General features: G+C 35.2%; 1 protein-coding gene across 1 annotated transcript; it reads right to left on the bottom strand.

The window, feature by feature from the left end:
• Positions 1-3,219: 3,219 nt before the first annotated feature.
• DAT (Sodium-dependent dopamine transporter) lies at positions 3,220-25,673 on the bottom strand. The gene is made up of 13 exons (XM_089244389.1): positions 25,000-25,673; positions 23,103-23,237; positions 22,481-22,718; positions 20,930-21,068; positions 17,552-17,686; positions 16,654-16,757; positions 15,193-15,317; positions 13,703-13,815; positions 11,742-11,870; positions 8,129-8,228; positions 7,926-8,026; positions 6,211-6,378; positions 3,220-3,453 (listed from the first exon to the last, which is right to left on the bottom strand). The coding sequence occupies exons 1-13, from the start codon at positions 25,241-25,243 to the stop codon at positions 3,334-3,336; spliced, it is 1,851 nt and encodes a 616-aa protein (XP_089100515.1). The 5' UTR covers positions 25,244-25,673; the 3' UTR covers positions 3,220-3,333.
• Positions 25,674-27,152: the final 1,479 nt, after the last annotated feature.

Below are 27,152 nucleotides of genomic sequence, written 5' to 3' on the forward strand. Positions count from 1 at the left end.
CGATGGGGGGGGGGGGTTCCGATTTGCTGACTTTTGATGACAAGGGGCTTTGGATAATGCTTACGTTATCAACCCCCCCCCCCTTTATGAAAATATGAGTTAGGATTCAAAGGGGCAGAGCTGATGACGAAATTTTGTTGACAGGGGGGGGGCAAAAATGGCTAAAAATTTGCTTACGTAATACTTGAACGGCCCCTTATGCAAATGAACAAATTTTATAAGCAGAAAAAAAATATTTTTTTATCGATATTTTTTACTGTTATCAGTTCGAGCTAGCCAAACAAACAATTATTTTGTGCCAAATGGAACTTCACCGTTCCGTTCCTCGAATTTTCCTCTTGCCAAATTCCTCAGCAACCCCAATTGGAAACTTATACAGTAGAGTACAAGCCACCAAACCTAGAAGAGAAGACGTGGTTCTTGCGTGGCCACGGTAGAGGGCTCACACGAGCTACCAAGCCTAGAAGAGAAAACGTTATCCAGGAGCTGACGCCTGGCCACAGAAGACGACAAAGGGCTCACTAGAGCTACAAAGCCATGGACGTAAGTTTTGTACAATAGGAATTTTTCATCATAATTTTTTTAAATCTGTATGTACTTTTTGGTTGTCTTTTTTTTTTCTTTTTTTTATACGTGTATTTTATATCCACGTATTATTTATATCTATATATATAAAATTGATTTTCTGTGTGTGTGTGTGTGTGTGTGTGTGTGTTCTCTATACAAATCTACAATTTTAGATCGATCGTCATCAAATTTTGCATATATACCAAATGGGACCCGACTTGAACGATAGGCTACTTTAAAATTTGGTCAGACCAGGGCAAATGCCCCAAATGGGCAAAAAACTGTCGGACAACAATGATTTTTGGGCTTCAACAATCACTTTCAGAACGTTTACTTTGGTTACAGTGGTTCCCTAGCAATGCGTTTCAGACGTGTATATGCCTTTACAACGGTTTGTCACTTCTTTAATCCTCCCAGTAATGAGGCTTTTCGAATAGACGTCATAATCATCATCAGCATCAGTTTGAGGGTCAAGCAAAGGATGATTCCCATAGAAATCAGTGTTAAAATTGCCGATTTTACTGTAGAAATGCGGAAATTTGGTGGGGTTTTCCGCCCCATCAATAATTTTAAAAATTGTATTGAATTCTCGATTTTTGAAATATTCAGTTCGCTTAGAGATATACGAAACCCAGGAGATTAAATATGAAGTAATTAGTCGGACCTACTTTTGAGTCTGATATCCATGCACAATAACACTGATTTCAACTTTTTATTTATATCTTCTCAAGCATGAACATTCAGTTCTCCGTATTGTCTTTTGTTATTTATTTGCATAAAGTCATATGGGTTAGGATATTTTAAAATTAGTTATGAGCCCGTAAAAAGTGAATCGAAAAAATTCCACAGCTTTAATTAAGCATTTTTTGGAAGCTAAAACAGGCAGATGGGTAACTTGAAGTTCAGGGGGTGGAGGTTTATCGAAATACCTAGCGCCCCTTAAAAAAGGAAAAATATATGTTCATTTCTACGTTTCTGTAAATCTAAATTTGTTTATTTCATGAATCGCGCAGGAAGTCGCCATATTGGTTAACTTGGACACGGTTTATATGTCCCTCAAGAAAAAGAGAGGGAGATATCACGTGATCCAAAAAAGCCTCATTGAAGAAACCCGGGCAGCGCCGGGTATTACAGCTAGTGCATAATAAAGCACCCGACACCGCTCAGCCCTCACATCCGGGGCAGTGGCTGAAATTGGCAATGGTCGATAGAGGTTGAATGGTGCACGGTATGCAGCACCGTCTTAAGGCATGAGCCCTCCCGGGCACAGCCCGGGGGCCTCAAGCGAAGAGGAGCCTCACAAAAACGAGATCTGGTTGAAATTTTCGAGAAGTTCTTTGGTAGGGTCTCAGAAAAATCAATCAATCCCATGATACTCTTAAGACGGTCCTGACGGTATGAAGCAGTTAAAGGGTGAATTCGGCGCCCCTTCACGTCCAGCGCCCGGGCATCAGACACGCCTGTTCCCCTCCAGTTGCGGCCCTGATTCCAAATCGTATAGTTGTTTTTTTTCACTTCTGTTTAACATGACACTCCCTTATTTGGATCCCGGCTCATGTATTAAGACGACCATACTTCTATCTCAGTTTTAACGAGCGAAACAAACAAAAATTAGCGATGCGGGGTGGGGGGGGGGGGAGCAATCCAGCCCAAATGTGCGACAGTTTTTATCGAAGTAATTTGAAACTTCAATACCTCGGCTAAAAATAGTGCCATCTTGGTCTTATTTTGAAGAAGAATGATAAATATTTGTGCTAGTAACAGTCCTACATCCATGTCAGCTGGATATCGCTTACTCTGTGTGCAAGTTGATCTCATAATTTACGACTTTCCGAATTCGACACTTGTCCATAAACGGGACCATATACCAGAGACTAACTATATCATCCGAGAATGAACTGAGTACTATTTTGAAGAGGGGTGCATGTGTTTCAACTCCTTCTAAATTCCATGTCTGTTCTCATAAATTCAGAAAAATACGTGGCACTGAATTTGAAAAAAAGTTTGAAAATTTCCCAATTTTCTTAAAATGTTGCGATACATGAGAGCGGACCCCCCGGAAATACGAAAATCGTTAACATTCATTTGGCATCTTTTAAGATCGGAAAACACCAGAGCAACCGCTAGAGACAAGGGGGGTGTTCACCATCAAGATCCTTAACTTATGCTTTGTACTTATGCCCTACGATACAATAGCCTCACTGAAGATGAAACCGATTCGAGCGTGGATGTGGTCGATGTGGACGTTAAAACGAATCAGAAGTTGTCGTGCATGTTTAGTTCAAAGATATATTGATTGCAAACTTACTTATCTTCAGGAACTAAAAATTTTGACTTCAGACTATATGGTGATTTAGTTTTAGATAAAGTGGATGTGGTTTCATTGTTCCATTGTTTGTTTTGACTCTGCTCGAGCAAGTGGACTGTATCTGAATAAGGTTTTTGTTGGAACTTAACAAGCTTTATTCTTATGCTATTTAAAACATAACTCAAGAGAGCGACGGAAGGCCGAGAACGAATAATGCGATTCGTCGGGTGTCGATTTAAAAGGTGTGATTCACGATTAAATGGGCGAGCGTTATCTTTCGTTAGTCTAGAAAAACTTTAAAGCATGCATTTCAGAATATCTGAGAAGAATTCTATGTCTGGAAACACTGTTTTTAATTACGTTTATTTTTTTTTTCAAAGATTCACAATGTACTTATTAGTGAAATATCAGTTTTGAGAGAGGGAAGAAAAACACAATGTCAAATGTTTGACGAAGAATCAGAGATGAACTGGACTGCCGATTTGAGATTCTGGCTTGACAGGCGTGCTGTCTGTTGTTTCAAGGATTACTTCTCGGTCAGTTCTATCAAATGTCGGAGTGCACAATGTCCGGAGCCTCTGAAAAAAAAGCATAAAATCCGAAATATCACTGAAACGTGCCTCACAAACACCGTGACTACGAATAAAAACAATAGAGTGCTTTGTTGATAGCATAAGACGTAGAGGGGAATCGTCATGAAGAATAGTATTGAAATATTCAAATACAAATACAAGGCCACAACAGGCAAAATGCCCAACGAGGTAGCTGAGAAAAAGATGCCCATAACAAATATGGATGTCATATATTTCAAAAATACAGCAACCCAATTGAAAATGAAATTATAAATAATATATATACATCATGAAATATTATACAATGCCCATAAAGAATACTTATGGTTGTCTAAGTATGGATAGCTTCTCAATTTACCCCAACATGTTATATCGTATCGACATTGTTCGTCGATATTTTACATACAGTTCCAATTCTCTTCAGCATTTTTCGAAATTCAATATGATATGATTGAATTTTTTTCCCTATGCTTTGGTGTGATAAACCTAAGCCCTACCACCTACACTATCAGCGCCAGTGTCTGTGAACTGTTTTGCTATGCTGAAGAGTGTCATCACATTTTTTAGATATTGCCCAGGTAAAAACGGAGAATAGGTATTATATTCATCATTTCAGAAAAAAAAAACCTTTCGGAATTATATCAGAGGAGCAATTACTATTTTTTAAATTGTTTGACTGCAAATCCTGTGACTTCACAAGTACCTGAGACTGAATGAAGGTGACTGATTCTTATGTCTGTACTAATTAATATATTAATATTATAAATATATTGGAAGATATTGAACGTACAGTCGACGCCCATTATAACGAATTTACGTTATTGCGGCAATTCCACTGAAACGACCGGTACCATAAGGCCCAAATGCTTTCTTGTTCGTTTCATGTTATTTTTCATCCGATATAACGACCTACTAGGACCAACCAATTCCAATACGAAGTCCGAACTTAGCTATGCTCCGCCTCTTTCTTACAAAGTAATATACAAAATGTGTGTTTTTCGTTTGCCAAAATTGTGTCCCTTGACCCTTGATATTAGAGAATTCGGTAAAAAGCTGCGTGCATGTAATTAATTATTACCATTTTATTATCACTTTCTAACCTAGTGCATTCTCATTGCGATTGCTTACCTTAAAACAAAATTAATAATATAATTTTTTATCCTGTCCAAGTATGGAAAATTCTCCTAAAACACTAATTTCTTTTCAAGAGTCCGATAAAGAACTTTTCCAATACAACATAATCTGGCTACCATCTCTGACTGGTTTTCATTACATCAGATACAAATACAAATACAAATACAACGCCACAACAGGCAAATTGCCCAACGAGGTGGCTGACTTAAGAACATCATGGACCCCCGAGCCCTTTTTTACCCTACCTACGAGCCCTACCTACTACTGCTACACCACACATGCACCCCGCCCACAACCCCCCGTGGAACCCCCCAACGAATCGGTACATGCGGGAATGTGTGTGTACGTGTAGTGAAACCTGACGTGAAGTTTGTTCCTGTGTAATGCTTGTTATGTGTCGTGCTGCCATCTGCCACCAGTTTTTTTTCTAACTATGAGTGAAGTGTTATGATTGAATGATTTATCGTTGTAGGACTGTTGCTCTCTGTGGCGAGACTTTTTAACGGGGAGATCGGCTCGCATTTGCGCCTTGAAGTTGGAAACCACAGAAAACCAACTTCAGCCGACCACCACTGTGGGGTTCGAACCCGGATCCTCGCATCGCGAGTCCGTCACTATAACCACTCGACCACCACAGTGGCATTGATAGATGCCTATCAATATTTCAAAAACAGTTCCCATGAGATTTGCCTGTAAATGAATTCCTCTTGAATACTCTTAGTTTCTCAAATTAAATACCTCGGAGTCATAATTTCAGCTGACCTATCTTGGAACAAACATGTTCCACTACATGTTGACTACGTCTTCCAGAAATGTCTCAACAAACTTTTCTTTCTCTCTCCCGTACTTAAGTCTCTACGCAGCTGAAATCTGGGATCCCTACACCTCCAGTAACATAGACAAACTCGAATCACTCTGTAAAGTCTAAAATAAATCCACCAGCTTCATCAACGACTGTTGGTCACCTTCGTGTCCGAACTTAAAAACGAACTTGGTCTCCACCCCCCCCCCCTCTCTACTCTTCGTCTTATTTCTCGACTAACCTTGATGATAAGATTTTCTTCTGATAAGATCAACTTCTGATACTTCTTGTATTCTAGTCAAACCATCCGACATCTCCAATAGAATCGACCATCCCCATAAAAAAAAAAACCTATTTTTGCTTTTACCGACCGCTTTAAATACAGCTTCTTTCCTTATACCACTAGTGAGTGGAGCAAACTCCCCAGCTCTATTGTCGACTCCAACACTATCACTAGTTTTTTATACAACATCAAACAATATACATGTCGCGGTCAACATTATTCTCTTGTATAAGCCTACAAAGCCAACAATATTGTATAAATAAATAAATGAATAAAAAAGTTCGATATAACAACCTCCAATATATGCCTAACGTATGTTTTCCGTGAAACGGGGTCGACTATGTTGACTATATTTGTGTCGTTTTTTTTCAATAGTCTGATTACAAATTGAATGAATGACTTAATAAAAAGATTCAGTTCAATAAGTTTAACCGTACTTCTATCGTTTTACAAAAATATAATAAATCACAGAACACTCATAATTGAAACAATTTTTTTTCTCGCGATAAAGTAATCCAACTCTTCAAAAAATAAGTTATCTCACCTTTAGCAGAGGACCTGGAGTGGAGATAATTTGTTTCACGGCTACGATAGGAATACACGCAATTGATGCTGCAGAAATAGTCATCCCAAGTATGTTGGCCCACGTAGGATACACGTAATTTTCATAAACCAAAGGCTCGTAATTCATGAGCCCATACACAGTGATCATCTGCAAAAAACATGGTAAAATTGTGCCGAAGTTAGAAAAAAAACTACTATTTATTAATTGCGATCATGATCAGTCAGAAAAGTATTGTACTCAAATTAACTGAAATAGAAGTTCGTAAAATATATACTGTTATATTCTTTTCCAGAGTTCCATGTTCTATTCTGGGAAAAAAAAATCTATATTCGAATAAAATAGTTTTTCCTTTTTTTGAATATTTCTTGGTTTCATTTATTTATAAAGTGTATCATTTTCTTTTAAAAGTGTATGTTCCCCAAGTGTATTTGATTTCAGTTTCCGAGAAACTTCTGCAGGAATAAAAAGGAAAGAATCAATAAAATTAATCAGTCACTTTCCGTGTCATAATTTATGTCTATAATACGTAAATGACCTCCCAAAACATCTCATCTTGGGAGCCATTCAAGTATTACGTAAGCAGATTTTTAGCCATTTTTGACCCCCTCCCCCTTGTCAGCAAAAGTCAGCAAAACACTGACCCCCCTCCACCCCTTGTCAGCAAAATTTCGTCAGCAGCTTAGAATATTTCATATCTTCAAAAAGGATGGTTGATGATGATGTAAGCAACCTTCAAATCCCCCCCCCCTTGTCATCAAAAGTCAGCAAATCCGAACCCCCCCCCCCAAAGCTGACGTATACTTGAATGACCCCTTGCTTAGAATTGAAAAATCTATCTGAAAATATTCTCGCAAAAAATACAGAGCACATAGGAAAGTCCCTTTATTATGGTATTACTTGTGAACCGTTGATCCTTGAAACATACTTACAATTAAAAAAAAGTACCCAAATAACGTGTCAGATACTTATAACATTCTCAGATACATCATTTATATTGCAAAGGTTGTATTTTTATTAAAATAAAAAACAAAATATTTTTTTTTATTTGGCTACCTGTCCTAAGAAACCAAATTAGAGAAAGTTGTTGCCCTGTCTTTCTGAACCCAACAAAAAAACTTCTCTGTTTCCATGATATTTGAATTCGAAATTCGCTAAAAATGAAGGAAAGAACCACATAAACTAACGGACAAGGTCATTCTACACTTCAGCTTCATGTGCTGTTTTTTTACTAATTTTCAGCGTTTTTCGAATATCTCAGCGAATATTGTACTTAAAAACATGGATTTTTTTGTGTTCAAGAAAGGCATGGCAACAACTTTGTATTACAGCGTTTTTTAGGACAGGATGACCAAATAAAAAGTTAATTTCTTTATTTTAAATAACAATACAACCCCTTACAACATGAATGATCTATCTGAGTACTACGCGTTATTTAGCAACTTTTCTAATTGTGAGTATGCATCTAGGATCAATGGATCGCCAGTAATTCCAGAATAAAGGGACTTTCCTACGCACCTTGTATGTTCTTGAATTGTCATATTCAAGAATATTACCTATAAGTTCTACTTATGTTCTTCAATTAAAGAAGAATTGTCATATCCTCGATAGTTCTTCAGTTGAATAATTTTGTTTGTATACTAATCATAAAATTTTGTGATCTTCAACTGCCATCAGGTGAAATTAAAATACTTTACCATTATGAACAAAGGTGCCATTATAAACCAGCAAAATTTCCACCACCAGCCGACCTCGAAGCCGAGCATTTCCTTTATGTCCTCCGAAAAACGGCGGATACCTGTGAACAACGAGATCATTGCAATGAATTTTTAAGGCTTCTTAATTATATATTTTAAATTAAAAACTGAAGTATTAGTCGTAATTAACGTATTTTGATCACCGTATATCCAAGAGACAGCAACAGCCTCGAAGAAAACTGCCATCAAAATGGAATATCCAGCTGCGTATTTGTCCAGTAACTGAACTACGTAGGCTCCACCCTTTTCGCCATATTTTATTGAGGGAAAAAATATTTAATTTAGTACGAACTCTTAAAAGAAATAAATCAGTTGAGAACATTTCGTTGTTTTTTTATGTTTCCATAAAAAGAAAGAAGATCGTTGCTCACAGTAGGTTGTGCATATTATGCGAGTATATACAGGGTGATTCCATAATTCCCCTTGCCGCATTTTACTGTAGAAAAGTTGATCCAAGAGGTATACTTCCTATTAGAAAAAATGTATTCAAACAACGTGTAGAACTCAGATATATACGCCATTCATGTTGCAAGGGGTTGTATTGTTATCAAAATAAAAATAAAATAACTTTTTTATACGGAAATTCTGCCCTCAGAAACATAATCGGGAAGTTGTTGCACCGTCTCTCCTGAGGTCAACAAAAATAATTCCACGTTTCTAAATTTCAATATTCGCAGAGATATTTGAATTCAAAAATCGGAAATATTTGGAGAAGAAAAGCAAAAACTGATTTATGCTCTTCTTCTCCAACTTCCTTCACTTTATGAATTAAAATATCTCAGTGAATAATGTACCTAGGAACGTACTTTTTTTGCCTCAGAAGAGACAAGGCAACAGCAACTTTCTAATTGGGTTCATCAGTACAGGGTACCCATATAAAGTTAATTTTTTTTATTCCAATAACTATACAACCTCTTGCAAAATGAATGACGTATCTGAGTTCTATACGTTATTTGGATAATTTTTCAAATTGGAAGTAAGCCTCTAGGATCAACAGTTCACCCGTAAAATGCGGCAAGGGGAATGATGGCATCATCCAGTATACATGCAATGTATGCAAAATTATAAAGTATAGGTACAAAAGTTATCCGTTACTGATCATATTGAATCTTAAATCAGTTTTTTTAAAGATTATCAACACCGTTATAAGAATGTCCGAACGAAGAATGTCCGAAGAATGTCCGAAAAGAATAAACGTTTCTTAGTCCATTTAGCAAAAGAGATAAATTTAGGCATACGTAATAGTTTCAACCTCGAGAAATTGTGATTGTGGAAAATTATAAAAATTGAAAATGTTTATACACCCCCCCCCCCCCACACCCACAATTAAAATAAAAAGATAATTAGAGTGAAATTTGTGCCTATATTTTTTATACCTTAAGAAATTCGTCTCATGGCATTTGAAGCAAAAGCAGTTGAATAATCGATAAATAAAATTCTTGATTTTTTGCTAGAACCAGACGATTGGCTGAACACGGGGAACATCATAAAGTGACGAAAATAAAAAGTTTGAATTTCCTCTACTATTTTTACTTGATGTACATGATACTTATATTAATGGAAGAAGTAATTCTGGAATTATTGAAAATTCAGAATTGATGAAAATCAAGAAATTAATGGATCTAATAATTCCGCAATTTAAGAAAATTGAGAAGCGAAATAAAATATGAGCTCTTCAATTTTTTATAAAAATATATATATGCTCTATTTTTCTCTTCCGAGACCGCAGCGTCACCGTAAAAATATAGACTAAACCAGCGGTTCTCAACCGGTGCGAGTATCGCTGCACTCCCCAGGGGCTCCGCGGACGCTCGGGGAAAATAAAAAAAATTAAATGTAAATTAAAATATTAATATTTTAAATAAAAATAAATCAGTAACTTTGATGAATAAATTAAAAAAAAAATATATATATATATATATATATATGTGCCCACGGGACTCCTCCATATAAATTGAAGACCAGAAAGGACTCTGCGAGTCAAAAAAGGTTGAGAACCGCTGCACTAAACTAATCGCTGACGGTGCGGGCTCGGTGGCGGTGCGCGGCCACGGTGCGGAGATGTGTGAACGGCTGCATTGCTTAGCATTGTGCTATTCTTTTACCTGTGCACTCGGCCGACACACGTGTCGGGCACGGTGCAAATATGCGTGTCCAGACCTTTACAGAGTAGAATTCTTTCAGCGTTATTAAAAAAAAAATTACCAATTCCCTCCCTTTTTTCACGATTCGGGGTCGTATAAAATTTTGATTTTATATTTTCCTCTGATTATTTTACACTTCCCTTTTGTATATCATTTTTCCTATTTTATTACAATTCCAAAATGGACCGTAACATCTTTATTAACCACTCGACAGTCATCGTAAATATCCGATGTAATGACGAAAATAAAAGTATGTTCAATGTACAGGTACGCTCGCGGTCTGTTTCTCAAAAAGTGTCCGAAAGGAGTATAAATTCAACAGCTCATTTGTAAAATTCAAATAAAATGTGAAAAATAGAATTGAATGATCAACAAAGAGACTAAAAATATTTTGTAATTGCTCAACCACCTCGAAAATGTGATTACTAAGGAAAAATTAAAACTTTTTATACCACCAGCAGTCAAAAAATTGTCAATTTCTAAAATTTCCACCTCTTCCTATTATATGAAGTTTTTCAACAGCTGGTTGATGCGAAGATGAATTCAGGAAAGAAAAAAATTCGACTGCCCTTACGGAGAATCGAACTTACACGTCCTCTTACTTGTCGGGAGAGCGCACTAGACCATTAGACTACAAAGGCAATGAATCGCAATCTTCCCTTAGAACTCGTGTGTGTGCTGAACGGGACCGTACATGGACGGTAGGACCTAACTCAGGCCATAGCTCGCAATTCTTGATACTGCCACCAGATGGTGACTTATTCAAGGATGATGTTTCTCTCCGCTATCCATACGAAGGTGAGCTCGATTCCCCGGAATCGAATCGAAGGGCAGTTGAATTTCATTTCTTTCCTGAATTCATCTTCGCATCAAATAGCTGTTGAAAAATTTCGTACGGATGGCAGAGAGTGACATTATCCTTGGATCTGCTTATGCGCCACTTTGAAGAAGTGGTTCCACCCTATGCCGAAAAACTAACCCCATAATTAATTGAATGGAAACTCTCTGAGATATTGGTGATTGAAATTCTTTATTCTTGCCACTTTTTACGTGTTAAAATAACTATCAAACAATTTTAAGACTTCAATGTCTCTACTCAAAACTTCTTTCCAATTTTACAGGGAAATTTTCAGTATAACAGAAGAGAGGTGCAAATTTTACTGATTATTATTGTTTTTTTGATATGGGGAATGTATAAAAAAAACTTCAATTTTTATATTCTTCTTCCAAATCACTTTCGGTACATCAGGAAAAAATTCGACTCTTTCTTTTTGCTTACTTCATTTTTCATATTTTAATTCAATTTTAAAATGATCTATAGAATTTTCATTCCCCTCGGACGCTTTTGTGGAACACCCCGTACACGCATTTGAACTGCCATTGCGTTTGCGTGTTTTTGTTTCCCAAGTCTTCCTCTTTGTTTTAGTGTGTTTTGTTATTCATCCACCAAGTTTTCCATTGTTTCGTTTCATAGAGTTTTTTGTTTTTGAGTAGTGATTTCGAATTTCTTACTTACGGAGTTTTTATGGTGGCAATATTGTTCATACACACAGTGCTTGAATAAATAATGATTACAATGATTCTTAATATTCGGTAAAGTTTCCAAACGTACCTGAGTGCAACTAGCCAGCCCGATTAGGAAATATACGCTGAAAAGACAAGCAACGAATATTTCTCTGTTTTTTCTGATCGTAGGATACTCGTCACTCAGGGCAGTTATTATTGCTTCGGATCCACCGAACTACAAATATAATGATTATAATTGATGTAGAATGAACAATGATAATTGATGTAGAATGAACAATGATAATTGATGTAGAATGAACAATGATAATTGATGTAGAATGAACAATGATAATTGATGTAGAATGAACAATGATAATTGATGTAGAATGAACAATGATAATTGATGTAGAATGAACAATGATAATTGATGTAGAATGAACAATGATAATTGATGTAGAATGAACAATGATAATTGATGTAGAATGAATAATGATAATTGATGTAGAAAATGGAGGAGTAAACGGGAGAGAAAATATTATATACAGTGTGTGTGTGTGTATGTGTGTACAGAAAAGATATATAAGAACAATATTTAGCTTCGATCTTGTAAACGATGCTGCCTCCCCAAAGACTAAATGAGAATTAAATGTTTCAGTTCGGGAATAAAGGAACATACACACATAATATCTGACGGCTGATTTCGTTCTTTGTTTTGATTTGAAAATGTGCGAATGCTGTGTTTAAAATATCTTTCAAAACTACTAATTGGCAGTGACTTCTATTTCACTGTTATTTTTCGCAGAGCGATTGAAACCGTGTAATGTAACATACGGTACATCTGAACAATCAATGTTGTGAAACCGTGTAAATGAATAAATAAATGGAAAGCAGACAAAAGAGTCGAATTGCATACAACAATTTTTTTTCTTTACAGTATTCGGAAAAAAAAATAACAAAACATTACAGATAAAAAAACGCCACTACAAAAATAGTGAACAACGTTTCCCGAAGAATGTGAATTTGTTTCAAATTACTGTTATTTATATGTAAAAAGATTGAATTTTGTTTCCTAAGTTTGTGTCATAAAATAATGCTTATCTGAATGTGTAAATTATCCACACTAATGCTTCGACTTAAAAACATGACAAGAGTATAAGTTTACCTAAAAACAATTTTTGGTGCCACACAAAAATAGTAAATACTTTACCATACGATGAATAAAAAAACGATGTGAGAGCAACGTTTTTCTTCAACAATTTAGATTTCAATTTGTAGAAAAAAGGTTGTTCCCATCAGTTCTTAAATTTTCATCGAAATATGATGCTACTTAAGATAATTTTTTGGACAAAGATGTTGCTCAAAATCTGAAGAAAAATTTAATTTTACAAAATTTATATGATACGCAATGTTCTGGTAATTAAGTACAAATTGGCCAAAATTGATGTTTTGCTTTCTTTCCGGAAAGTATGGAATACACCCCAAGCGTTTTTTAAAACGTTAATTGGTGAGGTTATTAGCCCACCAGTCTTTCTATTTTGCTCACTAGTAAAAAGAAAAAATGTCTTCTCGTGGGCAGCCTATCGTTTTTCTGTCAATGATTATGACTCCTGCCACATTGTTGAATACCCTTTCTTCAAAGTGGCATACAAAAGTTAGAATTTATTGTAAAATGGATTGAAATATACTCATCGGAATTCACTTTCATTCGTTGGCAATTACATTATATTGCCATCGAGTAATTGATTAGGTTCATATCGAGCGCATACTATTTGTCGAAAACAAAAGTGATTCTTCTCCCCACATACTCACTTAAAAACTTCGATATTGAAAGTTAAATACTGAAAAATATTAGCGCATGCGAATTGAATAGGCGCATTCTTAGACTGATAATTGGGTCCGTGAATCAACGCCGGAGTTTTCTATAAAAAATTTCAATTTCGTTGATATTTTGTGTGCGAATGTTGTTTGAAAGAATCTTCTTTCCTTCGTAATCATCAGTATTGTAAACCTTAGCATTGACAAAGAATGAATTTTTCACAAAATACTTTTAATTCATGTCTCACTTACCGAACTGTCTAAGCCTAATGTTAGGAGCATGAGAAAGAAAGACACGGACCAGAACTTTGACCCTGGCATCGTTGCTATTGCTTCTGGATACACTATGAATACCAAACCTGGACCTGTAGGTAAAAAGTGTGTGGAAAAACCAGTGAGAAAATCTGAATTCAATTAGTTATTCTAGAAAATAAACAAGCGCCTAACAAAAAAATTGAAAAAAAGCTCTCTCTCTCCTCGGATTATAAACTTGAACCTACTTTCCTCTTTTCACGAGTGCTTCCATCTAACCGTACATGCACCTCGTAAACATTCCTCTGGGGAATTTCTAACTAATTGGCACATGCAAATCATGCTATTGTTGCATGACCATGTTGTCACATGATGTTTTTCCTATTTCTCCTATTTTTCCATGCCGACTAAACTTGGACAGACCAGTCTCTGTACTTTGAAATTTACCACTTTATGATATTTCTTTGAAAAGAACATCTAGAGACAAAAAGACATTTAATTCAAAGTTTCCCATCTAGAGTCCATTCAAATTTTAACTCAATCCCAAAGATTTTCCCGATGAATCACCCTTTTAAAATTGGAATTCATCGACCCTTACAGGTTTGGAAATTTTTATCGAGGTTTTTGCCATTTCCGTGAAATCGTGTTCTCGGTAATAAATACATGCATTTTGAGGGGGAAAAAGGAATCATGACACTATATAAAGTAAAATATTTTCTCGTGATATACAATTTTTTTCTTTTTTAACATGAAACTATCCAAGAAAATGATACAGAGTAAGCATATCAATACTTTACTCTGAAAATCACTTACAAATGTTGAAAATTTATGGTTTGAAAGCTCTGCACGGGGCCACGTTTCAAAAATTCTTATTATCTTTCAAGATGTTACTGGATTCGGGAGAATATAATTTTGAATTTTGATACGGTTGTAATAATATTTACGGTCTCAACTCAAGAGATTATCGGACTGATTCATTTTGATAATATTGTACATTAGAAACATATTCAAGTTCAACAGGAAAGAGTGATAGTAGAATCCCGAGCATGCATAGATCAAAGAGTTTTATGTATAGAAAGAAAAGGAGAAGAAAGTAACGATCTTATATATTAATTTTACGAGTTGCTATGATTTATGATTTCCGCAAATGTTTGCCACTTCATAGTAACACATTCCCCTGAAAACCATCAAATACGTAATTAGAACATCCTGCTAAATTTGACTGGTATGTCTGACTAAAGCTGTTCCTAGGGTAATGGTGGGCGGTGACAATCTTGAGAGGGTGAAAAATCTTAGGAAAAACAAAAAAAAATGATAAAATCATCTATTTTTACGGTGGGGGAGGGGGTCAAGTTCCAAATTGTTGAGTTTCAAGTTACATCAATAGATTGCATTTTTTCTCGAAAATAAATCGTCAGTTCATGAAATTGACGTACGAATTTCGTAAATTTTTGCTCTTTTTTTCGTTGGATAAGGATAAAAAAACCAACCTTCAGTTGCAACATCACCGACAGCAATATTGTCTCTGTGAGCCATGTAACCCAGAACAGAAAATATTACGAATCCGGACAAGAAACTGGTTGCGCAGTTGACTCCGCTGGTGAGTAAGGCGTCTCTGCATCAAGGAGAAGAAAACATTAAAATTGTCTCGTGAAAGTAAGAGAAAGATACAGAGTGGCTTATGAAAGACTCACACGGTATTTTAAACATTCAATGTAAACAATAGTTGAAGAAACTACTACTACTACTATTTAACCGTACATGCACTTCGTAAACATTCCTCTGCGGAATTTCTAATGAATTGGTGAATGTCGGAACATGTTGCGTGGGTGTAACGTATTATTTTCTTGGTGTAATGCTCGTTTGGTGTTATACCTGTGCTGCCATTTGTGTTCAATATTTTGAAGTGAAAATGGCAAGTGCATGAATGTTCACTAAATTTAAGTATCGTGTTGAAAATCTGCCTGATGCTCTCTGCGGAGAATTTTTCAAATTGGAGTCCGGCTCATATTCGTGTCTCGTGATTGGAATAGTTTAATAACCACTATATAAATTATAATCATATGAAGATTATTTGATTTGAAAATGTCCATGAGTTTACGTAAAAATAGATTTTTTTTCTCCTTTAGTGGCGGTTGGAAGGTTCGTTGCACACTGAGTGAAAGCACTTTGCACTCATATCAACCGTTTGTCGTCTAATACCTACATTAATGGATACATGATTTCTTTTCTTTTTTAATATTATTGTTATTCACCCGAAGCTATAAAAATAATCTAGATGGGGAAAAAATTAGGGAATTGAAATGTAAAACAGCGGTATTAAATGCAGCAGTTGGAACTATCAAGATCGAAAATGTAGAACAACAAACGCCAAGACATTTTCTGGAATTTCCAGGAGAAATTTCTGTATAATGTATATTATTTTTAGTTTAGTTTCATATTACTATATTTTTAATTTTCCAAACTCTGTGAACATATTACTTCAATTTGCCGCTTCTTTAAGTTTTTCGTTGGAAAAAAAATCAACATCAAGAATTTCCACATGCAGCACGATGTTTCATAGGAGCTTTCACCTAGTTTATAAGAAAAAAAAGTCTCCCCAAAAGTATCTTGTACAGATCGTATGTAGCGATGTATTTCATGAGTTCATTTGATACGTGACGTGGAATGAGTTTCAAGTAAAAAGTTCCGAGCGGATAAATTCGGATGCGGAATTATCAGCATGGAAAAAGAAAAACCAATATGTTCATACGAATAAACTTGAAGGTAAAAAACGTGGAGGAGATAGAAAGTTCTTGAAAAGTTATAATTTAGATTGCAGGTTGGTAACTTTTGCTCTTGATGATGAGTTTTTCGCAACTGCAGGAAAGAAAAAAAAATTCACTCGAATAAAAACAGAAAAGTTTCTCATTTCATTTCGTTTATGCCGTAACTTGAGAATAATTGCTAACCTGTAGACGTTATTGTTGAACTTGTTGTAGCTTGCGAAAGCCATCAAGACACCGAAACCTGGCCCCAAAGAGAAGAAAACTTGAGTCGCGGCATCCACCCAAACCTGAAAAATTTTAAAACAGAAAATGTGCACAAAGGAATATTAACTAGGAATGTAAATTCACCAGTGCCGTCTTAACGCATGGGCCTACTCGGGCACGGCACAGGGACCTCAAGTGCAGAGTGGGCCTGATGAAAATGAGACTGGATTAAAAAATTTCGATATTAAGCATACAAATTGGTAGGCATGCATTTCTAGCCGGGGGGGGGGGACATGATGGTCTTTAGACTGCTCTGAAGTGGGCAACAGCCATGGGCGGTCAGTTCAGAGGGGTGGAAAATTCGGAGTACGAGGAGTCGGAAAAATTAGGTTATATTTTCAATAGGTGAGCAAAACTTGTTTAGTTAACAGCGGCAAAACCACAAATCCGTTTCGATGGGAAATATGCATGTATTGGAACGTTGCGAGAGACAAAACCTGTAAAAAATCAGCATGAGCTGTAACTTAAATGTGTAAATTAAATAAAATATTGTAGGAAAATTTTTTAAACCAGATATACCCCCGGTTCCCATCTCACTTATGCGATTTCGAATCTTCCCAAAGGATGGGATGCAACTGGAAGACCACTGAAAATACTTTTGTACTGTACATAAATTTTTCATGTTGTCCACCCAACCCTACGTTTAACTATCAATTTCTTTTTGTTAAGAGGTTATATTGATATTTATATGGTGGGGGAATTTTAAAAAGATTCTATCTTGTATTTTTTCTATTCATAGTAATTGTCTATTCCAGTTTTACTTTTTACTCCATTACAACGACAAACATGGAAATAAAGTACGGATAAATAAACTCACACTCGCATTGGTCAATGCAGAAAAATCAGGAGTTAAATAGAATTTTATGCCTTCAGCAGCACCAGGTAATGTGCAGCCTCTGACAAGCAGAACAGTCAGCACAACGTATGGGAAGAGAGCTGTGAACCAAACAACCTTGAATAAAACATTTAGAGTAATAATTAGAACAGCACTTAAATGAAATCACTTCGTTCCAACTAGTTCGTCACAGCATTTTACTTTACGAAGTGCGTTCCATATAAAAAACTTAAGAAACGTAGGCACAGCAGAAAAAATAATTTACTCTTTCTCAAAATATCTCACTTCAGATGATATATACAATGGTCCCATCGTTCAATACACTTTCAAAACAAGAAGAGAAAGCTTTTTCTGGAAGCTGCTTCAGTGAACATATCCGGAAATTTCACCAGTTCACCACGCTTTCTCGATATGTGTTGTTACAAACTTTTCTATACTGAAATATGGTATATGAATGCAACATAAAATCATGCCACTAACCCCTCGCAATCCAGATCTTGCACCACGCACTTTCAGGCTGTTTTCGATGTTGAAGAAGCAGCTCCTTGGGAGAATTAATAGTTATTTCAGATGAAGGGTTCGCTTAGCCAGATTCCAGAAAAAGCCTTCTCTTCTTGCTTTGGAAAATGGATTGAACGATGGGACCATTGTATATCATCTGACGGAAGATATTTTGAAAAAGAGTTAATTATTTTTTTTGCTGCACCTGTATTTCATTTTATTTTTTGTGAATTTACTCTGAGTTCTTACGGAAGATTTCTCAGGTTATGTTATTTCATTATAACATATTATGTTATATTCATTACCGAAGCAGATTAGAACCATTGAATGAGGAGCTGATTTTAAAAAGGGAACATTTACACTTTTTTTTCGAAATGCACTTTTTAACGGTTTCTGAATCTCTGGGATGAGCTCTGTCAGGTTTATTCGAACTGGAGTATTTTTAGTAGAAATTACAATGTAATGTTAGTCGTTTCTACCAAAATGGAGCATATCCACCTTGTCCATTCACTTCAGTATTTTTCATTCAAAAGGGAACATAACAAAGCAGTTTTCTTATTGGTTTAAAGGGATTTTTTTTTTTTTTCATCGACACATTTTTCAGAATCACTTTCAGAGTCGTATTTTACAGTAGAACCTCTCGATAACGGACACCCATTGGACTGAATATTTTGTCTGCTAATGAAGAGTGTCCGTTTATGGATAGTAAAATACATTGAGCCCCATCGATGAGATTCAAAGAAGTGTCTGTTACTAGAGGTGTCCGTTATGAGAGGTTCCACTGTAGAATGATCGCGTTTCTTATGTTACTCACGAGAGAGAGTAGTAAGGGTACCTTCCTTGGTTAGGTCAAACCTTCTGGAATCAACAGGTAGTATATAAATTTACAATTTTTCACACTTAACCAGCTCCAATTTTAATTAAAAGGTAACATTTACACTGATTTTCTTTCAAAACGGAACATTTCCGAAATTTAAATGTAGATAACTCCTTTGAATGTTGATCAAGAAAAACACATAATATTTAAATATTTTTTTCACCACTTCTATGATACCTGTTGGGATATTCCCACTTTTGTAAAGCAGCCCATTCTAGAAAAAACAAAAAACAGTTTTTTGCATTTCTACTGAAAATTAAGCAATTGTGGAAATGTTCCCTTTTGAAAATAAACTCCTCAAATACAAAATTATGTGTGAGTGTCTCTCCAATTCATATAACAATAAGTAAAATATTGCAAACTAAAAGCTGATGAGAAATGCCGCTGAATTGAGTATTTTTTTCCAAAGTAAAAACAAATCAGGAAATGAAGAAGTCCAGAATGTCATGTATGTGTATGCATGTACAACAAATATATTTTTTTCCTTTACCCCTCCCCTTTCTTCACTATTCAAAAGAACGTCAATGAATCAGTAATGATGAAAAATGAAGTTACGAGTCAAAAGATGAGCTATTGTGCTCTATAATGTGCTCGAAGAAGAAGGAAGTCGACTAACACGACCGCGACGAGATTAAAGACCAAAAACGACAATGTCTTTCTTACCCAGTAAAAAAAAAGACCATCTCGGGCAAATGCCGAGATCTACGTCATCTACGAAATAGGCCAAGCACCAGCAGGCGCTCAGGATGCAATATAACTGAGTGTCAACGCCTGCTTTTCGCACTGTTATGGCAGAATATTAAGAGCCGTTTCACGAACAATGTCACATTCACAAACCGTTACGGGACGGTATATAGCTAACGTTTGCAGTTACAGTGAAGATGATGATGATGATGAGAATATATAAAATACTTTTTTTTGGATTTTTTTCCTATAGATTCGATTTAATTTCATGCGAGAGAAACTTTTTCCAATGTTCAAACACTCAGTTTGAATTGTAGAATAAAGTGAAACCACAATAATAACGACATCAAAGATTCCACGAAATTTTGTCATAACCGAGGTCGGCGGTTTTTGAGATCTTTCTAGACGAAAAATATAAGCAGGTGAAATCAAATACTGTGCATGAAATTGTTATATCATTATGGTCAGGGGTGACCATATTTTATCGAACAAAATACGGTAAATTAGGATAATTGATTAGAGACGTTGCACGATTCTCGTCTATCATGTTACCAACTGTCGGTGAAATTGCCAAATATTGCTCATAAATAACTTTTGGCGAGAAATACAGCACTCTACAGCAAAATTTAATTCACAAAAAAAGTGAATACGGCAAATGTGAGATGAATATTTATAGCTATATTCATAAAACACAATATATGAATTATGAAAATTACAGGAGCGTCAAACATATAGTAATATTTTTTCAACGTTAAGATATGAATAGAACAACAAACGAACATTCCCTAATTCGGACCACCTCTTTTGCAAGGAATTTCTTGGCAAAACGCATACACTAAAGATATAATTATTCTAACTCAAGATACTATAGTAACTAAAGATAAATATTCTGAACTAAAGATATTATTCTAACTCTGTGGGGAAACGTCATCGAAACAGAAAAAAAAAAGGTGAGAATTTTTTTCGTTACATCTGAGGTCGTTGCGTTTCTATCGACGTTATAAGCAAGGTTCGTTAATATTATTCTCTTCGAGAATCAGTCGTGACCGCCAATTATTGACGTTATATCTGAGGTGTCGTTATAACCGAATTTGACTGTATTGTGAAATTTGTTTTCTACACAACTTCTTATTTGCTTTTTACGATAGGAAATGAATTACAACGAAATCTTCAAAAAATTTTTTGATAGATAATTTATAATGATAGATCAAAATTATAGTACTAAAAAAAGATGAAATAAAAAACAAATAAGACTGGATTAAAAAGTTGAATAAAATGAGAGATGAATTGCAACTTACTTTTCCGGATGTTGATATGCCTTTCCACATGCTGAAATAGCAAATAACATAAACAGCTAGAAGACACAACGCGAGTTCCCATTTAATGGCTCCGAGTCCCTCGATTCCCGAGCTGTTGTGTAGTTCGAGAACAGCTCGGCTGAAATAGACAATGAAAAAATACCGAAGAAACTAAGTAAAAACAAATCCGTTATATGATCATATTACTAAGGTGAAAATATACGACGATGGAATATGTGATATGCAATTATTTGGCTGTGAATCTTTTATCCCCAGATAGCATTTTTCTTACGCGAATTAAATTTTTCTCAGTTCTACTGAATATCGAACGAAATTACACGATTATAAAATAAGTCTACCCCTGACGCTGTGAAGAGCTATATAGTGACAGGCCTTTTTTGTTAATTCGACTATTCAGACAGTGGGGGGGGGGGGGGGGAGGTCTTCAAAGGAAAAAAACTTCAAATTTTCATCACCAAGAGGTCTTTTGATCATGAGAATTGATGATACAAATATTAGAAAAATACCAATATTAGTAAATATAATTAAATAAAACTACAAATATTAGTAGTCACCAAAAACTTGGTGATTTTTCATTTCCAAAATGCATTTATTCAGTCATCTCGCTACGGCGGCAAAGGTTCGTCATAATTTTTCGGTCTAATTATTTCACTTTTTGAAAAATAATTACTAATTATTTCAATTACCATATTTTCTTTTGAGGATTTAAAAACACAGTTAAGAACATGAATAGAGAGAGAAAGAATCAGTTTCAATGTATTCATAAAAAGTTTAATCAGTAAAATCTATATTATTAGTATCAAACTTTTACAAAAGGGGAAAAAAGAGAAATTAATTGACCAGATGACTGGTTATATGTAAGTGAAAACGTTGTTTATTGGTGCGCAAATCACAAATGGCACAATGCACTACGAAGAAGTTTGAAGAAACTGGTGACAGCAGCAGGTGCAGTGGTGGCGCACTACTGTGGCGTTTTTTGCTGGGTGCACTACCTGGTGCTCCAGCACACTCAACATCTTGATTTGATAATGGTGATTTTCAGTGCTATTTCGGATTTTTCTAAAAGTTTCAGGAAACCAAGTTTAATCAGGTTTATTAGGAAAACGTACGCAAGTCACCTGAACTCTATGTCAGCAGTACTTGACATGTGGCTTATATTTTTCAATGTTGATTCATCACGCACTCTGTTAGGTTACAACTTGTCCTTGACGGAGTGGGCCAACATATTAAAAACATTGCTACGACGAAAACAAAGTATCAAATCTTTCATTAATGCTTTCCATTCTGTAATGTGGACTTCTTTTACAACCACTCTGTATACAGAATTTAAAAAGTGCGGACTACAATATGTTGGTCATTCGTTCAGTTAGTTGGTCGTTAAATACGCTATATATGGTATTTTTAATCGTTAATTAATTTTATAATTCTTAGTAGATTCCAAAAATTATTAAATTAAAAAAATTAATTTTAATTGTCATTGAATTGAATTTCTTACACATTTTGTGAAGGTGAAGTTTTTATAGAACTTACTTGAAGTATTCTTCAGCGGGTGAAGTGCGCGTTGCGGATAAGTTCTGCAGGTGTGATGCGTTGGACGAAATCGAAGAGCCAGTAACTCTACAAGATGGTGTATTCCACTCGTTCCCGCATGAAGTCCACGGCAAAGTTGACTTGAATGACACCAAAAAGTAATAAAGCGCCCATGATATGATTACGTTGTAGTAAAAATCGACAAAGAAAGCTATCAGCACTACTGCATATCCGACACCTTGTGGTGAGAAAAAAATTAAAAAAAAAAAAACAATAAAAAACATTAGTTTCTGCTTGAAATGATCTGTTTGGTTTCTCTCACTAACGTTCTTCATCAACTGAAGTAAACTTTCTTCCGATCGGCAGTAAAAGCGATTGTCAACTGTTTATTCGGCCGGAAATTCGATATCATTTCTAGAAATTGAAAATATCAATTCAAAATCGCGTCTGAACTAAATTCGGTAGCACCTCCGTGTTTTTCAAAACTTCCGAAATTTTTAAATTCCAAAGCATAGAATGTCATAAATGAAACAGATTGCAATATTTTGCTCTCTACGTACACAATAGCTCATTTATTTCGAACCTATCAAGTTAGCATACCATTATGACGTGTCTAACAGACCTTTGAATAGTGGTACCAGCTGACCCCAGCAAGAGATAGCGCCTTTCCTATGATATTGACCGAGGGCGAGCTCCATGAAAAACAGCGGAATTCCACCGACTGCTAGCATGATCCCGTATGGAATCAGAAAAGCACCTGAGAAAATATACATACAATATCATCAGAAAATGTGGTATGCAAATTGTGACATTAACAATTCAAATAATACTAACTTATAGATTTTTCAACTCGGGAAAATAATAATCGAGTGTTCACCCGGACAGTGAGAGATTGGTGGTTCGATTCCCCCACAGAGAGGAATGTGAATTTTCTTTCCGAACAACATCTCGATCTCCTCTTGGTTATCCAGGCTTTCGTACTTCCTAGTATTTACATGTGTTTGTGCATGCATAATCGTATCCCGACTTACGTGATTATCGTCGGTTCTCGACGTAACTCCCCTATCACGTAACTCCGGTATATACTGTACATTGTTTTTCATATGTATAAGACCGACGTATTTTTCTTCTTGACATGCCGTTCGTGCGTGTGGCGAGCATCTTCATCATGTTATACGTGGACAAAGAATTTATGAATCTTTTCTGGCTTGACTCTATTCAGAATTATTATCAAATGTTGAAAAGTTTCGGTGAAGTAATTGCGTAGCCTATAGCTATTGTGAGCTTCGGGCAAAACTTCATAAATTTATGAGTTGTTGAAAACGAATTACATTTTTTGGGCAACGTCATCAACAAATGCAAGATTAAGTTTCGGAAAGATGCTGTCAAAGAAAAGTGGGGAGTAGAGTAAACTCAATAACGGTGAATTTTCACTATGAGTATTCCTTCGAATAATTTTAGCCGCTATGCTTACCAAAAATTTTTAGAATCTTTTACGGTGATAGAATGATTGCAAAAATATGAGATAAAAAATCTTCGAATGATTTGAAAGTTTCAATCTAAAAATAAGCAGGAACTGTAACATCAGAAGAAATCAGTTCCACTTATATGCATCGACTTTTACACAATTCTTACGGTCGACCGAAAATTAACCCATTTTATATAAATTTATAAATTTTAAATGTATCACCGATTTTTTTAAATTTAGCGAATTTTATTAAATAATGTAATGTGTGCATGACATATAAATGAATGAATGAACTGGATGCTTTTATATAAAAGGAACCAAGTGCCATTTTTAACATTTTTGAGATATACCGAGAGACATCTGAACTATTGAAAGAGGTGGGATTTTTCATCTAAATAGAAAAAAGTGACGTATAGGCTGTGATGCCGTCTGTGTGCATTTGAACCAACTACCAAGCTGAAGAAAAAACTGAATCGAAGATAACTTTAAATAGCTTTTTCTCAGTTTTGATTTAATGGCGGTTGGTTCCTTTTATATAAAAGCCGTCCAATCACGTAAGTAATACGAAATTAAACATAAAAGGAAAGGGCAAAGAAGTAAAAATTTATTTTTGAAAGAAAAAGGTGCTATATCTTCGCATTTGAACAATAATAATAAACCATGAACACAAAAGATTTCGATGAATGTAAAAAGTAAGTAACCAGAATTGTAAAACCAAAATGCTAGGCCTACAACATGACTAATGCTTATATCTTCATTAACTCAGCCAAAATAATCCTCTCATCCCCCCCCCCCAACGCAAGTCAAACCATTCAAATATAAATTAAAAGTTTTAAAAAAACAGACGTGTGAAAAAAACTTTATGCAAAAAATTACAAAATTAAGTGAGAAAAACCAAATACAAAAGAAACAAAAATATAAGAAAATAAGAAAAAACGTGAATTAATAAACACAGTTTTTCAGGCGTATGCTTTTTGTTTTTTTTGTCATTTTAGTAGGAATAAAATATGCTCATAACAATCTGAAGACGAATGACGGAAAGAAGACTTACCTCCTCCATTCTTATAGCACAGATAAGGGAACCTCCATACGTTGGCCAAATCAACAGCGAAACCGATCACAGATAGCAAAAAATCGGCTTTCTTGCCCCACGTTTCTCTTTCACTCTCGACTTCACAGATTTTGAAATCCGTTTTCTGAGATGCGGAACATTCACCACCAGTCGATGATGAACATCTTACATTTTTTCGTTCACGAAAACGACTCAAACTCTTTCTTATTCTACTGCAGTTCATGATGAATGGCAAATATCAATAGCAAAAAAATATATCGCTTCCAGTTTTTGATTTTACGAATAAAAAAAATAATCCTTTCGAATAAAAAATAATCCCGTTTTGCAAGTTCAGCTTTTACTGGTTACTCGAACGCGAAAACTCCCGGCAAGATATTTCTTCTAACTCTTTACTTACGCACATCTCCCTCTGTTTATTTACCCACACTTCCATGGTTGAAATCATAAGAATTCGCATCTCGAATTTCTACAACCAAAAAGATTTCTCCGCAGTTCCTTAAGTAATTAAAACAGTATGGTTGTTCCCAGTCATGGTCTTTAAAATTTTAAAAATCCAAGATTAGCTCTTTTTTCAAGACATTTCGTAGTGAGAGAGAAGAGAGGTATCGCGTAAGAAAAGCGGAACTGACTCCGCAGCTTGTTTCTGTCTTAACAAGATCTTCTCCGAGTTATCTTCATTCAGCCTTGTACGAGAAAAAAATAAAATCTTAAGGTCCGTTGGCGTGATAACTTTAGCGCCACATTTCTGACTCACCACCCTCTCCATGAGATTGAATTGGTTAATATCTCCCAGAAACTAAAAAGACTATTTATACTTTAATTTCGCTATGTTTTCATCAACAAACGGGGACAATTTATGTTCATAGAATAATAATAATAATAATGAGTAAAAAGTAAAAGAAAAACATCTAACTGCTCAATCTGCCTCATAATATGCTTTACTTATACATTTTCTGTAATTCATAAATTTTATTTTCTTGCAAAGAGTTCTGAGGAAAAGAAGGATCGGATTTCGCTTCTGAAAACATGAAAGTATCTCGAATTCACCACCATAAAAAATGTCTCAAAAAAATAACAGAAATTTATACACAATTGACCACACATTACATAGAATTTTTCATAGCAAAGAGTTACATTTGTGAATTCATCTCACTTTCCCGGGCTTTTCTCAGGGAAATACAGTATTTTAATGCGGTATAATCTGCGGATCCTACAGGATGGTCCAAAAGGCCTGACCTGTTTTGAAAATAATAATAATAGAAAAATCAATTAAAGATAGAGACAAACGGCATTTCAAAGAGAAAGTTTCAAACTGTGTTTTTACTTACAACAAAATTTTTACATGCTCACCTTTAGTGACATGGAGGATATCAAGCTTATACAGCATTTCTTGCCATGTTATTTGTAACATGGATGCTACAAAGAATGGAAGTAAAAAAAAAAATAAGTAAAAAAGTATAGAAAATATACTTATACGTCGAACCTTTCACTCAAATGCTTTTACCCTGTTGCTTACAAGATATTGGCAAGAAATTTGGATGATCTGTATTTGACAGTTCGGCGATAAATGTGGTAAACTTGTCCTAACCTAACTGCAGGTTAGAAAAAGGTAAAGAAAAAAAAACTGGAAAATATGGACGATAAAAAATATGAAAGGAAAATGGTATAACATATAAGTTGATGAGAGATTACGTACGAAGAGTAAGATTCCTCTTTTGACCCTTACCTACCTGTTCTCTTTCGCTCTTACATGTATGTAGTAGAAGGATTCATTAGATGTGGGGAAAAAATACTAATAAGAGTATAACAAACGGAGGTAAAAATAACAAAGCTTCGCGATGATGAGGAAAAAGGGAAAGAAAACAGAGGACTTTTTTGAATTTATTCCACTGGCATTTTGACGCAATATTAGCCCTTAATCGTAAAGGGGTTACACCGTTTCTATCTTCAACAGTTTTTTTTTTTTTTCAAAACAAGCCCAGACTTCCAGACCACCCAGAATTTAATGCAAGTACAGATATGGGAAAACTAATCCATAAATTTAGATAAAAAGTTTAATGGCAACAGCCCAACAGAAATAAAATCAATAAATTATTTAATTTTTTTTTCACTTTTTTCACTCATTTTATTTC

Source organism: Pholcus phalangioides, unplaced genomic scaffold (genome assembly GCF_987345545.1).
Source record: "Pholcus phalangioides strain wild (caught in Gottingen) unplaced genomic scaffold, Ppha-v1.0 ptg000015l_1, whole genome shotgun sequence".
Classification (NCBI taxonomy): Eukaryota; Metazoa; Arthropoda; class Arachnida; order Araneae; family Pholcidae; genus Pholcus; species Pholcus phalangioides.